Below are 15,321 nucleotides of genomic sequence, written 5' to 3'. Positions count from 1 at the left end.
GGCTTACTTCCCCCAAGCCATCACCTCTAGGTGAAGGGAGCAGAGGTCTTTGTGTAGCTGGGATCCTTTCCTCCATCCTTAGCACTTCTGCCTGGAACATAGGGCCTCCATCCCTATCTGCCCCGCCAGCCTCCTAGCTCCTCTTTCTCCCAACCTGAAACCCTTAGGCTGACCCACCTGGCACTATGCATTGTGTTCCCTGACCTTCCTCCTCCTCCCCCAGCCCTCTCATTCTCTTATCTGCTCGTCTTGGGGTCCCTTCACCTAGCATTTCATGAGTCTGGGTGTATAATTATCCACACTCCTCCCCCATCATGACCTCTTGGCCACTCCTCTCCAAGTACCCTTTATCCCTGCCTTTGTACCAGCTCCATTCCCAAGTGCCCTGACCTTTCCACACCCAGACCCCAGGAAATGACGAAGCTGACTTGCAGGTGAATAAGTCAGAGCTGAAAGGAAGGTGGTGCCTGCAGACAGCACCTCCCAGCTCCTTTGGGGGCCCCCCCCCCGCACTGTACCCATTATCAGAAAGGCCAGGTCCCAGCCCAGAGCTGGTTTAATCTCTGGCTTCTCTCCGACCTGAGTGCCCTACCCTGGTGCCAGCCTATGCTGATCACCGTCTTCAGCCAAGGGAGCAGTACCCCTCTGGAGTCCTTAAGTGTGATGGAAAGCCCTCCCCTCCACCTCCCTGCTGGTTCCTAGCCAGGCTACCTGTCTTGATGCTAAACTGGGAGAAGCAGAGGTTCCATCCTGGGTTGGGGGTGGAGGGCCAGGGAAGGCAGCTTTAAAAAGACTTTCTTTCGGGGTTAGGATTAGATTTTGCTATCCGGAAAGCAACGGGGGATTTGAGTAGGGCCTAAGACAAACAGAGGGCCAAGGTGAGGTGGCTGAAGTGTGGTGGCACAGTGGGGTGGCAGACAGGCTCTTCACAGCCCTGCGCCAGGCCAGGCCCCAGCTCCAAAGTCTGTTTATTTTTTCAACCGTTTGAGCTGAGACCCTGGAGTAGAGCCAAGGGGGGCGGGAGAGGTTTTTTGAAACCACGGAAATTTGGTTCCACCCTAAAAAGGAAAGCCATGGGGGAGCCCGTTGGGGGAAGACCTGGCTAGGGGGTATAGAGAGAGGTTCTGGGGGGGCAGGTAGATACTGGGATCCCTTTTCCATTATTATGGGGAGCTGGGAGGTCAGACACCTGGGTGTTCATGCTGTTTTTGTTTTTTTGGTGGTGGGGGGACTGGCTCTTTCTACCATGGGGGCTGGCTGTGTGGGGTGGGTAATTTGGGAATCTGGCTGGCAGCGGGGAGTGGGGGGCTGAGTGGGTGGATCTGAGAGGGCAAAGAGACCACAGGAGGAGGGTGGTTGTCAGTTTGGGCTGGTCGGAAGGGGAGGGCCACCTCCGGAAAACTGTGGTTACAGAAGGGGGAGTTGGTTCTTAGCCAACAAACCCTGGATCCCCTCTCCCCCCTCCCCCCAGCACACCAGCTGTCTCCTTTCTTTTTATACTGTGGTGGGAAGTAGAGGGGCACCCGCTGGAAAAGACATTATTTGAGGAAGATGGTCTCCCCTGCTACCTCCTTGGGGGGATGGGTCACAGCTAAGCCCTAACACCTCAGCCCTTCCCCATTCCTTGCCTCATTCCCTGGGAGCTCCTCCTAGGAGGAGGAATGTAAGTTTAACCTGCCCCTTTCTCTGTCCCATACTCACAGGATCTCTCTGTGTAGCCCCCTCCATGCTTCCTTTTTCTTTCCACTCCATTTCTGTTCTCCCAGGCTGTCTTCAGTCCTCCACCTCCTCAGTTCTCTCTACTCTACTTCCTACCTCCACAAGCCCCAGACCTCACAGGTCCCCTTTCTCTCTTTAGCCCCCTGTTCTTCCCTTTCTCCTTTCCCAAACCCCAACCATCATATCCCTTAGAACAAAGGGTCCTTTTCTGCCAAGCAGGGACCAGAGGTCTAGGGATGGCTGTGGAGGCTGGGGGTCCCCTTGGAATCTCTGTGGTGGGCAGGTGGAGTGGGGAGTGTGCAGAGCGACTATTTCTTTGTTCTGAGGAATGGAGAGGTGGCCGGCTTTGTGTGCAGGACTAGGAGTGCAGCGGAGAGGAGGGTTGGGGGAGCCCAGGAGGGAGCTAAGAGGGCTGACGGTGTTGGAGGAGAGTGGAAGAATAGGGGGTCCTCCCGGTGGCTGAGGCTTCTGGGGACATAGACAAAAATTCTAGGGGTCATGGAGGTTAGGGAGAGAGTTGAGGGGGAGGGGAGAAGTGAGGATGGGGGAAGGGAGTCTAAAGCTTAGGGAAGTCACTGAGTGACTTGCAGGAGGTTAGACAGGGCCTAGAGAAGGACCTGCTGAGGCTGACCAGAGGAGTTACAGTGGGCTCTGATCTCAGCCACTCTGGCTGTGGAATTTGACCTTGGAATCAAGGAGGGGAGAGATGTGAATGTGTGCATCCCCTGTGTGCATGTTACTGGTGTGCTGGTGTGTCAGTGTGTTTGTCTGCCTGCCTGCCCTCCTAAGTCTGTGCCCAGATGCTCTGGGCCACTGTTTTGAACAGTGGTCAGCAAAGTAGGGGTTCGTGCTCTCTGGCCATGAGAAAGTAGCTTCATCCTTAGCTTCAGTTTCTGGTTGGAAGTATCATCTAGGAGCTGAGTGAGCGGATTGGTCAGGATTTCTGAAACTGGTAAGAGAAAAGGCTGAGAGGAGCTGGCTGGACCCTTCCGGGTTTGTTTATGTCTCCTTGGGAGAGGGTGGGGGTGGGGTTGCAGGCAGCAGCTGCCCCCCTCCCAACCCAGCCGGCCTGCCCTGTGCCAGGAGGGCAGGGAGTCCTGGCACAGCTATTGTTCACTTGCACAAACGCCTGTCTGTTTGCATTGCTACCCCCCTCTCTCTCTTTCTGCTTGCTCTCTCTCCTGGCCTGACAGGTGTGGCCGGGTAGGGGGCAGGCTGGGGTCCAGGATGCTTGGGTCTCAGGGTCCCTAACCTGATTTATTCCCTGTGGCCCTTAGCACCCCTCTTCTGTTTCACCCGTACCCACCCCCATTGCCAGTGTCTCATCTTCATTCACTAAGCAAGCATTTATTAAGTGCCTTTGTGTGTGCAGTGATGTCTTTCTGTGTTGTTTCTGGCTTTGGCATTAGTGTTTCCATTTGGCTGCCTTCCCTCAGCCTCCTGTCTTCATCTTGTCCCGGGAAGCTCATAAAGGAGCAGGGCCTGGCTGAGACCACCCCAAGCCCTCTTCTCAGTCCCACTGCCAGCAATCCCTCACCTCTTCATTTCCCAGCCCTATAGCTCCTCCTCCAGGACTTAGTGCCCTTCATAGCCAACGGCACCTCTGCTGTCCAGGGGCTGAGCCACAGGTGACTCGAATCCCAGTGGAACACTCCACGGGCTCTCTGGTCACTATTACAGAGGGTGTGGACAGAGGTGTAACCACCTTGGGGAAGGGGCTGCTGCCAGGTACAGCTGGAGGAGAGGTGATTCTGAGTACTCTGTGACTCTCCCAGAAGTCTTGATTTGGACATACCTGAGAGAGAAGCAAAGGCAGATGAGAGAGCTGGGCACGGTGACTCGCACCCGTAATCCTAGCATTTTGGAAGACCAAGGCAGCCGGATCGCATGAGCTCAGGAGTTTGAGACAAGCCTGGGCAACATAGTGAGCCCTCATCTCTACAAAACTACTAAGTTTTAAAAATCTATTATTAAAAAAAGAAAAAGATGAGCGCTTAGGGCCTGCTTGGAGAAGCTCTACCTCGCCTGGGTAGATCTGCCTGGCCTTGCTGCCTGCTGGGAGCACAGGAAGCCAAAGTCCTAGCCTTGGCATTGCCTTCCCCTCCATGTACGTCACTGTTTCCTCATCCCTTAGCCTGGGAGACAAAGTGGAGAGAAGAAGGGAGACTGTGTCTGCCTTTGAGCTTTTCAGTAGAGATCCACAATGCCCTCTGCCATTGCTCCCATCTTTCTTTCTTTCTTTCTTTCTTTTTTTTTTTTTTTTTGAGACAGAGTCTCAAAAAGAGGCTGGAGTGCAGTGGCGCCATCTCGGCTCACTGCAAGCTCTGCCTTCCGGGTTCACGCCATTCTCCTGCCTCAGCCTCCTGAGTAGCTGGGACTACAGGCGCCCGCCACCACGCCTGGCTAATTTTTTGTATTTTTAGTAGAGACTGGGTTTCACCATGTTGGCCAGGATGGTCTCGATCTCCTGACCTCGTGATCCACCCACCTCAGCCTCCCAAAGTGGCTGGGATTACAGGCGTGAGCCACTGCGCCCGGCCTCTTTTTTTTTTTTTTTTTTTTTGAGACAGAGTCTCACTCTGTTGCCCAGGCTGGAGTGCAGTTGCGTGATCTTGGCTCATGGTAACCTCCACCTCCCGGGTCCAAGCAATTCTGCCTCAGCCTCCTAAGTTGTTGGGATTACAGGCACTCACCACCACACCCGGCCAATTTTTGTATTTTTCATAGAGATGGGGTTTTCGTAGAGATGGGGTTTTGACCTGACTGAGGCTGGTCTCAAACCCTTGACCTCAAGTGATCTGCCTGCCTCGGCCTCCCAAAGTGTTAGGATTACAGGCGTGAGCCACTGCACCCAGCCCGGCCCCATCTTTCTTTCCCGAAAGTGACTGAGATCTGGGATGACAGTGGAAGGAAATTTGGGGTTGGTCTTCTGACTTCCAGAGGAAACCCTCAGGGTCTAAACTCAAAGGAAATAGGAGAGAATGGCTTAGAGCCCTTCAGGAGGAGGGAGAAAGGAGAAACAAGAAGAGACAGAAGGTTTTAAAGCTCTGATAAGGAAGGAAGAGGGTTCCCAGAGTAGGAGCCAGGGTGCTGCTGAGACCCCATGTCTTGGTCTCTATACATCCTTTCTTGCTTCTTTGCTTCCTTCCTTTTCTTTCATTTTGAGACATGTATTGGGTGCCTATTGTATACCAGGTATTGTGGTAAGGGCTTTCATGTTCTTTCTTTATCCTTGATGTAGCAGTAGTGTGGATGAAGGTGTGTAGCAAGAAGGACTTCCCATGGGATTTGTGAGAAAGAGACAGAATGACTCTAGGGCTGAGCGTGGTGATTCACACCTGTAATTCCAGCACTTTGGGGAGGCCGGGGCAGGAGGATCACTTGATCCCAGGAGTTCGAGACCAGCCTGGGCAACATAGCAAGACCCTGTCTCTACAAAAAAAAAAATTTAAAAATTAGCTGAGCATTATGATGCATGCCTGTGGTCCCAGCTATTTAGAGGGCTGAGATGGAAGGATCACTTGAGCCTGGGAGATCAAGGCTGCAGTGAGCCATGATCATGCCAATGCACTCCAGTCCAAGCAACAGAGTGAGACCCTGTCTCAAAACAAAAAAAAAAAAAAAAGAAAGAAAAAGAAAAAAAAAATGTCTCTAGATGCTGGAGAGCAAAAGACTGAACCAAGCAGGAAGGGCCTCTGAGCATTGGAGTGGGTGTTACAGATTGTAGAGCAATGGGCCCTTTTTCTTGGTGAATGGATTGGGTCTTGGAGGTAAAGGGCTGTCCTACTTGAGCGTGGGTAAATGGGAGACCAATGTGATTATCTTAAGAATACCTGGAAAAGAGTAGGACAAAGAACCAAACAAGCCCACTCACTCCACCTCTAGAGCAGGCACCACTAGTAAGCAGGCCCTGTGTCCTTCCATCCTCAGAAGCCCGAGCCCTGGGGCGGGCACAGGCGACCTCCGGGACAATAGCACTAGGCAGTGCCAGGGCCGCTTGCTGCTGGCCAGTGCCCGTGTTGGGATGTGCTGCTGCTGTGGCTGTTGCCCGCTGCTGGCCCACCTAGAGCAGGGGTCACTTCGAGAGAGGGTGAGTGTTGGGAGATGGAGGAGGCAGGGCCCAGAGTACCAGGGCTGTCTGTGGAACATTGATGCCAGAGACGGGAAGGGCCACTAGAGACCCTGTTCTCTGGCTCCCCCAGTCCTCTCCCTCCATTTGCCACTCCATCTGAGCTGGTCGAACAGATGAGTGTTTGTGGATGCCACAGGGGGAGGGTGGAGGGCAAAGGGCAGAGGTCAGGTGTGGAAGAGGGTACTTGTAGCAGCACTGGGGCAGAGCTGCAGCACTGCCCATTCTGGAGTGACCTTGGTCCAGTCATGTTGTTTTTTTAATACTGTTTTCAGCTTGCTTGCTTTTACTTACGTTTTTATTTTTATTTTTTATAGAGATGGGTCTCGCTGTGTTGCTCAGGCTGTTCTCAAACTCCTGGCCTCAAGTGATCCTCCCATCTCAGCCCCACAAAGTGCTGGGATTACAGGTGTGAGCCACCTCGCCGGCCTCTTGCTTTTAATTCAAATGTGATATGTGCTCAAACTTTTGGTTTTTGTTGTATAGAAGGATGGGAGGGCAGGAGAGGAGGAGAAAAGGGAAAATGTATGGCAGTGGGAAGAGATATTTGGACTTGGTATTTGAGGTCCTGTGAGGTTATTATTCAAAGGTGAATTTGAACTTCTTTTTTTTTTTTGAGACAGAGTGTCACTCTGTGGCCCAGGCTGGAGTGCAGTGGCCCAATCTCAACTCACTGCAGCTTCCAACCTCCCCGGTTCAAGCGATTCTCCTGCCTCAGCCTCCCAAGTAGCTGGGATTATGGTTGCCCGCCACCACGCCCAGCTAATTTTTTGTATTTTTAGTAGAAACAGGGTTTCACCATGTTGGCCAGGCTGGTCTCGAACTCCTGACCTCGGGTGATCCACCTGCTTCGGCCTCCCAAAGTGCTGGGATTATGGGATTACAGGTGTGAGCCACCACACCCAACCTGAATTCGAACTTCTAAAGAGCTTAATTTGGCACAAGATAGGTGGAGGTTAGACCAAAGGGAGCATTTTCTAGTGGTCCAGGTAGGTAGGTATCAGAATAGAAAAAAGGAGGCCAGAACAGTTTAGAGGTTTGAGTTCGAGGCTAGAGGCAGCTCAGCTTCCTGAATAAGCCTAGGTAGAGGAGCAGTTGGCCTGCGTGAGGAGGAGGGGAAGAGAGGCTGTGGGCGGGAGAGGAGAACAGTGGCGGAGAAGCAAGGCTGAGAAAGGGAAGGCAGAGCGGGAGGAGCCCAGGAGGGAGACCCTGGGAGCAGAAGGGAGGACATGGAGAGACCACGAGACAGGAGGAGGATGCGAACAATAGATGATTGGGGATGAGGAGGATGCATAAGGGGAGAAGGGATTGACCCCAAGACCTCTGGGCTCTGGACATCATCAGGCAAACCTGGAGCTTGAGAGGAGAAGCAGGAAAGAGAAGGATCTTGGGCCACCAGGAAGCTCTGAGACCCTAGGCACTGTAGCCCCATGCCCTCTGTCCCTGCACTGTTGACTCAGCCCCTCCGCACTTCCCCTTTCTACCCTTTTCTGCCCCAAGCACCAGGGCCGTGCATCTCTTCCCCTCCTCCACCTCTCAGCTGCTAGCGTGGCCTCGGCTGAGTCAGTAGTGGTCTCCTAGAGTCCGGGCTGAGTGCTTCCCGCTGAGCTGTAATCCTCTGTCCCCAGCCCAGGTCCTCTGACTTGGGGCTTCTGGATCTGGCAGATCTGGATCCCTCAGCCATCTGGATCCTGCTCTTTGATTTCTGAGAGCCTGAGAAACCTTGGAGGGAGTGGTCTTCTCAGCTTCTAGTCCTGCTCTAAGAGGGGAGGGAAAATCCAGAGATCGGAGGTCACAACTGAGGAAGGTCCTAGAATAGTGGGAAGAGTGATATCCCCCTCTTCTCACCTTCTTAGGCTTTTTGGGAATCGCAGGGGCTTAAAGAGGGACAGATAGGAGGTCAGGGAGAATGACTTGACTTGCAGAGGCAGGGGCACTGGGGGAAATGGGAGACAGCAGAGTTGGGAAACGCTGGCTCAGAGGCTCCGAGGAAGGTGTGCACCATCTCTGCGGAGACCAACACTGAAGGATGAAGGGTAGATGTCAGAAAGGACTTCCTAGGATGGGAGAGACCAGTTGGGTGAGGAGCAATTGAGGAAACTCTCCTAGGTTTTAACTCTGGAGAGTAGTATGAGAGGGATAAAAGTTAGACTGCAGGAGAGATTTTCCACTGGAAGCAACCGAGATGGCTGGCTGAGCTTACTTACTTAAAGATTCCAGAGCGGAAGAGTGACCCAAAGGCAGCTGCCCTCACCTTAAGGTTAGTAGGGGACATGCTGCCTCCCAGACAGGCCCTGTGTGTTGAGGCTGAAGGTTGGTGAAAAGAGTTAGAGGTCTGGGATCCTGATCCCTGGGTTGAGGGTGGCAGGGGAGGCATTCTGCCCCCTTCAGCCAATCTAATAAGGGGATCTCCTGCCCCCCCACTGTGACTGCCACAGAGACAGCGGCTCCAACACTGGTTGTCATGGTTATAAGAGGAGCTAACTCCCATAGATTGGAAAGCGCTGGTGAGCTGGCACCCTCCGCTTCGCCTGCTCTCCCCTCCTCTCTGCGCATCTTCCCCCTAGCACAGAGAGGAGAGTACAGCAGCTCGGGGGCGAGCAGAGCTAGGGCTGGGAAGGTGGAGTGAGGACGCAGAGACCTAGAGCCAGGGAGATGAGTGGCAACAGGAGGCAGCCCAGCCGCAGGGGCCAGGTAGGTCAGGGACCCAGAACCCATCCGGGCTGGCCGCCCCAGAGCCTGGCCTGGTCATTCCTGGACAGCTGCCTCTGACACTCAGTTGCAGGCTCTGCTTTAGGAACTGGTGTCTTTCCAGCATCCTCAGGCTGGCATTTCTTCCTTCCCTCTGCCCCCAGCCTGTCTCTCTGGACTTCAGGCACCCCGGCATTTTCCAGCCTCACTTCTTCTCCCTCTCATCCCTTCCACAGACCCGGGAAAAGGAGAAGATGAAGGAAGCCAAGGATGCCCGCTATACCAATGGGCACCTCTTCACCACCATCTCAGTTTCAGGCATGACCATGTGCTATGCCTGTAACAAGAGCATCACAGCCAAGGAAGCCCTCATCTGCCCAAGTAAGTTGTTTGTACCCTGAGAGTCACCCAGACTCGGTGCCCACTGACCCTGATCTTTTCATCTGTTTTTTCTGCCTGGATCTATGAGGGTCACTCTTCTCTCTGATCTCCGGCTGGGCACAAATGCCAGGGCCAGATGCTTGATCCCTTGCTCCCTGTCCTCACACTGAGGGGTGGTGGCTGTTGGAATATGGCATAAAGCGGACTATCTGGGAATGTGGGGGAGGGGAGGCTGAGCTGGCTCCTCTTGCAGCTGTCATCCACCAGGCACCCCCCTTGCTCCCCGAACAGCTGCTAAGGGTTAGGGGAACTGATTGGAGAAGGAGCAGGAATGTTGTATGTGTGGAGGGGGTGGGGTGGGGGTGATAGAGGAACTGGGTGGAAAGCTGCCAGCCTTGCAGCTGGCTCTGCCCATCTTGCTGGGCAGAGCTGGGCATTCAGGACTTCACAGTCCCCTTGCCCCTTTCTTTCTATTGACTATGGTCAATAGAAATCTCTGCTGTTTCAAGCAGAAGATGGGATTAGGAGCCTTCATCTCAAATTTCTAGTGAGAAAGAGGGAATGTAGCAGGGCTGTGTGCATTGGGGGGCAGGGGTTAGAATTCCTGCCCTTCATCCACATCTGAGTGTGGCCCTGTCTTTAGGGAGTATAAGCCAGGAATTCTTTCCTTCCCCAGTATACAGAGGGCTCCTGCTGCCCCCTCTCCCTCAGTTCCTCCTGAAGTTATGGCAGAGATGCCTCTGATTAGAGCAGGATTGAAGGTATTGTGACATGCTACTGAATAGCGGACAAAAGCTCTAGCCTGTAAATCCCTATGGAACTTGGGGAAGGAACCCCCAGAAAGAACCAGTGATGGGCAGCCTGCTCGGGTCCCCTTCCAAGCTGTGGAAGCTTTGTCATTTTGCTCTTCACAATAAACCTTGCTACCGCTCAAAAAAAAAAAAAAAGAAAAGAAAAGAAAAGAAAACAACCCATGAAGGCTCCCTACTTTCCGCACTGTTCAATTTAGAGTTGTGAGGATGAGGAGGGAACCCCAATCTAGATCCCTGTAGAGACCTGACAAAATTCCCAATCCGGAAGCTTGTTGCCAGGGGAACAGGGGAGGTGGGCAGCACTATTTTGAGAGCAGGTGGAAAGCGGAGGTTCGATCCAGAGAGCTGAGTGTTGGGGGGAGGAGAAGGGAGCTTCAGGGGGGTGGGGGCAGCTGCAACCCCCACTTCTGTCTGCCCCCTCTGCTCCACCCAGTTTGCCTTGTATTTGTGGAAGTGAGCGTGGTGCTGGGTATTGTCTGAAAGAGTTAGCAGAGTTTCCGGTGTTGTTGGATGGGGAAGGGGAAGCTGGAGAGGGCCAGGAGCTGAGGGCATGTCTGGGAAGGGCACGGCCCAGGGTCGCAGTGCCTAGGCTCAGCGAATCCTCCTTTCTTCTTCTCTCCTACCCCATGGCAAGGTGGGGTGGAGGATGGCGGAGAAGCAGATGGAGTGTGGGAGCTGTGGATTTGCCTGAGTTGGGGGAACAGGACTCCCTGGGCCTGGAAGGGAGAAGGCCAGGCTTGGTGGGGAGGCGCCTGTCCCTTCTTTACCACTGGAGCCACCAGCCTTGGAGCTGTTGAGGCCCAGCCAGAGTGCAGGGCATGCGGTGCAAGTGAGGGAGCACGGCATGCGGTGCAAGTGAGGGAGCACAGCCTTGGGATTCAGGCCACCGCAGTGTAAACCCCAGCTCTCCCACTGGCCATGTGACCTCTGACGGATGGTTCAGCCACTCCAGGACAGGTTCCTTATACGTGAAATGAGGATAACTGAATCTCCCTCCATGGGTGGTTAGGATTAAGTAAATGTGGAACATTTGCTATTATAAAAGCTCAGGGAATGTAAATTTCCCCTCTGCCCCTAGCCCCCATCCCGGCTGCCTCTGTGCCATCTTCTGTTCTGTGGGAGTCCTCTCTTCCATCTGCCATTCGCAACCACCTTCGTGCTTCTTGAGCTCATCTCTGGCAGCCAGTGACCCCTGCTCCCCTCTGGTCCACCCTTCAGGCCACCTTGGGGTCAGGATTGCCCATCCCACTTGATTGTTTAATTTCATTCAGCACCTATACCCCCTCACTTCATTTCCTGCTTGAAGGAAGAGGGAGGTGGGAGGAGAGGGACTGGGGTGTGGTAATGGCCCAGAAGTCGGGGTAGGGGGGAGAGTCCCTGAGGACTGTGTGGCCAGGAGGAGATGGGTGTCTGCATGTGGGTGTGTCCCCTCCTGTACCACCCGGCCCTCCCTTCACCCTCTCTACCCCACCCTCCCAGCCTGCAATGTGACTATCCACAACCGCTGTAAAGACACCCTCGCCAACTGTACCAAGGTCAAGCAGAAGGTGAGACGGCAGGGAGGGCAGAGGGCTGGGGGAGAGGGTAGTGAGTGTGTGGTACCCTCATGCCTTTTCCATTCATTCCCTACCCTGTGTTTCTCACCACCCCACCTCCTCACCAAGGGGCAGCCCAGACCCTCAACCCCAGGCCTCGGGCCCCAAGTAGGCCAGGCCTGTTGCTGCAGACATGTCCCCGCAGCACTGGGCTCAACCACCCTGATCCCCTTAACTACAGTGCCAGCTTTCTCCTAAGGGGGCCGGCCACCTAGCTCCTGCCCCATGCCTCTTTGGGTGATCCTTGGGTGATAGCCATTCTTGGTATCTCTCTCCTGCTCTCTGTCTCACAGCAACAGAAAGCAGCCCTGCTGAAGAACAACACTGCCTTGCAGTCCGTCTCTCTGCGAAGTAAGAGTGAGTAGTTGGGGAGTGGAGGAGGTCCCCTAAGACCCTGGACCCCAGGCTGCTCAACCTATGGACTCTGCTGCCCCACTAAGGTTGTTCCCAGGCACAGCGCCTTCCTCTTCTCAATTGGAAGCAGATAGTGGGGGCCTAGGGGATGGTTCAGACTCTTGGACTTAGGGACAGGAGGGAGAGTCCAAATGGGCATGAGGGCTGGGGATGGGTGGTCGCCTGAGCCTGGCCACAGCCTGTATTTTTATCAGTTATTTACACTGCATTTTGGGAGTGTTGGTAGCAGCTGTCAAGTGTCAATTCAGACAGCTTTGATGTGACAGAAAGAGTATGGTCCTTAGGTATAAAGAGCAGAGCCTCAGTCCCTACCTAGCCATTACCCAAGTCACCCTGGACAAGTCTTTTTGCCTTTCTGAGCTGCTGTTTGTTCATAGGCTTATGTCAGGGAGGAGATAAGTAAGAAAAAGCTCTTTGTGAACATTAGCGTGTTACACAAATGTAAGGTGGCATTCTCATTATCATCTTTCTTGACTAGAGGGGGCTGAGGTGGAGTGAGAGGATGCCTCATTCCTCATTGAGGAGCCTGGGAGGCCTCAATCCTGGAAAGCACCAGAGTCTGATGTTTGCCTGCTGGGCATCTCTCCCCAACAGCAACCATCCGGGAGCGGCCAAGCTCGGCCATCTACCCCTCCGACAGCTTCCGGCAGTCCCTCCTAGGCTCCCGCCGTGGCCGCTCCTCGTTGTCTTTAGCCAAGAGTGTTTCCACCACCAACATTGCTGGGTGAGCCTCTGTTTGGGGAAAGGGGCAGCGAGACAGTGTGGCAGTGGAGACGAAGGGCGTTCCGAGAGGTCCCTTTCCATTCCTGAGTTCAGAACTGTAGCTAGACAAATAAGGAGAACTTAGGGGGGCTGCCTCTTGGGTCCTGGCTTTCGTACCCTACCTGGGAAGGGGTCTCTTGCCCATCTGGGGGTGATGCAGACAGCCTCCACTTTCTTCAGACATTTCAATGATGAGTCTCCCCTGGGGCTGCGCCGGATCCTCTCACAGTCCACAGACTCTCTCAACATGCGGAACCGAACCCTATCAGTGGAATCCCTCATTGACGAAGGTGAGCAGGCCTCGGCCCAGGGGAGCCCTGAGGAAGATGAAGAGGGGCTGGGGATGAGGGGCTGGTAGGAGTAGCTTGGAAGGGCAAGGAGGGAAGGGATCTAGAGAAGGGCCAGGGACCCAGGAAAGGGAACTCAAGACCTCTGAGTTGCTTGCCCTGCAAATGTCCAGCAGAGGTAATCTACAATGAGCTGATGAGTGACTTTGAGATGGATGAGAAGGACTTTGCAGCTGACTCCTGGAGCCTTGCTGTGGACAGCAGCTTCCTGCAGCAGCATAAAAAGGAGGTGATGAAGCAGCAGGATGTCATCTATGGTGAGCCAAGACCACCCTAGTCTTCCTCTTCCTTCACCAGGTCCTGTTTACATCCTTCTTGGGTTTTTTTTCTTTTTTGTTTTTTTGAGATAGAGTCTCACTCTCTCAACCAGGCTGAAGTGCAGTGGCATGATCTCGGCTCACTGCAACCTCCACCTCCCAGGTTCAAGCGATTCTCATTACAGGTGCCTGCCACCATGCTGGCTAATTTTTGCATTTTTAGTAGAGACAGGGGTTTCATCATGTTAGCCCTGCTGGTCTCAAACTCCTGACTTCAGATGATCCGCCCGCCTCAGCCTCCCAAAGTGCTGGGATTACAGACGTGAGCCACCGCCCTTGGCTGTGTCCTTCTTTCTACCAGCACCTACCTCTCAAAACCCTTTCCCTTATATCCTCTTGGCCTACAAGACCCTGCCTGGTATCCCACAGGTTGCCCACTAGGTCCCCACCTCTTGATGCTGTTGGTCTCCAACGCCCTCTCTTTATCCCTTCTTTATCTCAATCTTCAGTCTTTACTCTGTGCTTATTCCATGCTTAACACCGTGCTGGAGACTGTGGGAAGCCTTGACATGTAGAAGACATATGGTTCTTACCCTAAAATAGCTCACAGCTTGAGATGATAAGGTGTAAAGATAAAAAATGGAACTGGGCGTGGTGGCTCATGCCTATAATCTCAGCGATTTGGGAGGCCGAGGTGGGAGGATCACTTGACGCCAGGATTTTGAGACCAACCTGGGCCATAAAGCAAGACCTCTGTCTCTCAAAAATATTTTTAAGAACTAGTCAGGTGTGGTGGCATGTGCCTATAGTCCCAGCTACTTGGAAGGCTGAGACAGGAGGATTACTTGAGCCCAGGAGTTCGAGGCTGCAGTGAGTTCTCATTGTGCCACTACACTCCAGCCTGAGCACCAGAGCAAGACCTCATTTCTGGGGGAAAAAATAATAATAATAATTTTTTTTTTTTTTTTTTTTTTTGAGACGGAGTCTCGCTATGTCGCCCAGGCTGGAGTGCAGTGGCCGGATCTCAGTTCACTGCAAGCTCCGCCTCCCGGTTTTACGCCATTCTCCTGCCTCAGCCTCCCGAGTAGCTGGGACTACAGGCGCCCGCCACTGCGCCCGGCTAATTTTTTATAATTTTTAGTAGAGACGAGGTTTCACCGGGTTAGCCGGGATGGTCTTGATCTGCTGACCTCGTGATCCGCCCGTCTCGGCCTCCCAAAGTGCTGGGATTACAGGCTTGAGCCACCGCGCCCGGCCAATAAATTTTTTAAAAGATAAAAATGATTAGAAAATGATCTTAGATCATAATAATGCAGAATATTAACCTGGAAGGTACCTTGAAAACCTCACGTGAACTGTGAGGTCCTTATCCTAGGGCCCTACCAGTTTTAGCCAAGTCAGGGTAGAGGCCAAATGTCCCATTGTCCCCCACAGAGCTAATCCAGACAGAGCTGCACCACGTGAGGACACTGAAGATCATGACCCGCCTCTTCCGCACGGGGATGCTGGAAGAGCTACAGTTGGAGCCGGGAGTGGTCCAGGGCCTGTTCCCCTGCGTGGACGAGCTCAGTGACATCCACACACGCTTCCTTAGCCAGCTATTAGAACGCCGACGCCAGGCCCTGTGCCCTGGCAGTACCCGGAACTTTGTCATTCATCGCTTGGGTGATCTGCTTATCAGCCAGGTGGGAAAAGGCAGGACTCCTGGGTGACATTCGTGGAAGGAGGTGTGACTGGGTTGGGCATTTCTTGGGTCTAAATTCTAGGGGTTGGAGGGGAGCCAGGGAGAGCTGGCGAAATAGGAAGCCAACCTATTTGGCAGGAGGCCAGAGGTGTGTCCAGTGGGTAAAGTGTGGCTTTGGGGGAATGCTGACCTAGCCTTGCTCCACCAACTTCTAGTTCTCAGGTCCTAGCGCGGAGCAGATGCGTAAGACCTACTCGGAGTTCTGCAGCCGCCACACCAAGGCCTTAAAGCTCTATAAGGAGCTGTATGCCCGAGATAAACGCTTCCAGCAATTCATCCGGGTGAGCAGACCTCTCCAGATCCCATACTCATGACCCAAACCCACGCCCCCGACTCACGGAGGTAGTGCCTGTGAGCTGCACCCACATGGAGGTCAGGCATTCGCCACCCATGCGGACCATCCACATGTGGATCCTGTCAGCAGGAACCCCTCAGAATGCTAGAGCACGCTGTGGTAGTTTCCCAAGTAC

General features: G+C 53.7%; 1 protein-coding gene across 10 annotated transcripts in view; it reads left to right on the top strand.

Moving 5' to 3' along the window:
* Positions 1 to 15,321, top strand: part of ARHGEF2 (Rho/Rac guanine nucleotide exchange factor 2) — a 52,840-nt gene that overhangs the window by 20,811 nt on the left and 16,708 nt on the right. For 6 of the 10 annotated variants that reach the window (XM_025387976.1, XM_025387972.1, XM_025387961.1 and 3 more), the window contains 8 exons: positions 8,776 to 8,920; positions 11,212 to 11,279; positions 11,621 to 11,684; positions 12,336 to 12,465; positions 12,684 to 12,793; positions 12,964 to 13,107; positions 14,542 to 14,792; positions 15,007 to 15,132. In XM_025387976.1, coding sequence (XP_025243761.1) covers positions 8,794 to 8,920; positions 11,212 to 11,279; positions 11,621 to 11,684; positions 12,336 to 12,465; positions 12,684 to 12,793; positions 12,964 to 13,107; positions 14,542 to 14,792; positions 15,007 to 15,132 — 1,020 coding nt within the window. In that variant the 5' untranslated portion in view covers positions 8,776 to 8,793. The remainder of the gene's footprint in view (positions 1 to 8,775; positions 8,921 to 11,211; positions 11,280 to 11,620; positions 11,685 to 12,335; positions 12,466 to 12,683; positions 12,794 to 12,963; positions 13,108 to 14,541; positions 14,793 to 15,006; positions 15,133 to 15,321) is intronic. The other 4 variants (XM_025387966.1, XM_025387964.1, XM_025387990.1 and 1 more) reach the window with 1 other exon arrangement.

The sequence above is a fragment of the Theropithecus gelada genome, chromosome 1 (genome assembly GCF_003255815.1).
Source record: "Theropithecus gelada isolate Dixy chromosome 1, Tgel_1.0, whole genome shotgun sequence".
Lineage (NCBI taxonomy): Eukaryota > Metazoa > Chordata > Mammalia > Primates > Cercopithecidae > Theropithecus > Theropithecus gelada.
This window is presented reverse-complemented; position numbering and strand designations above follow the sequence as displayed.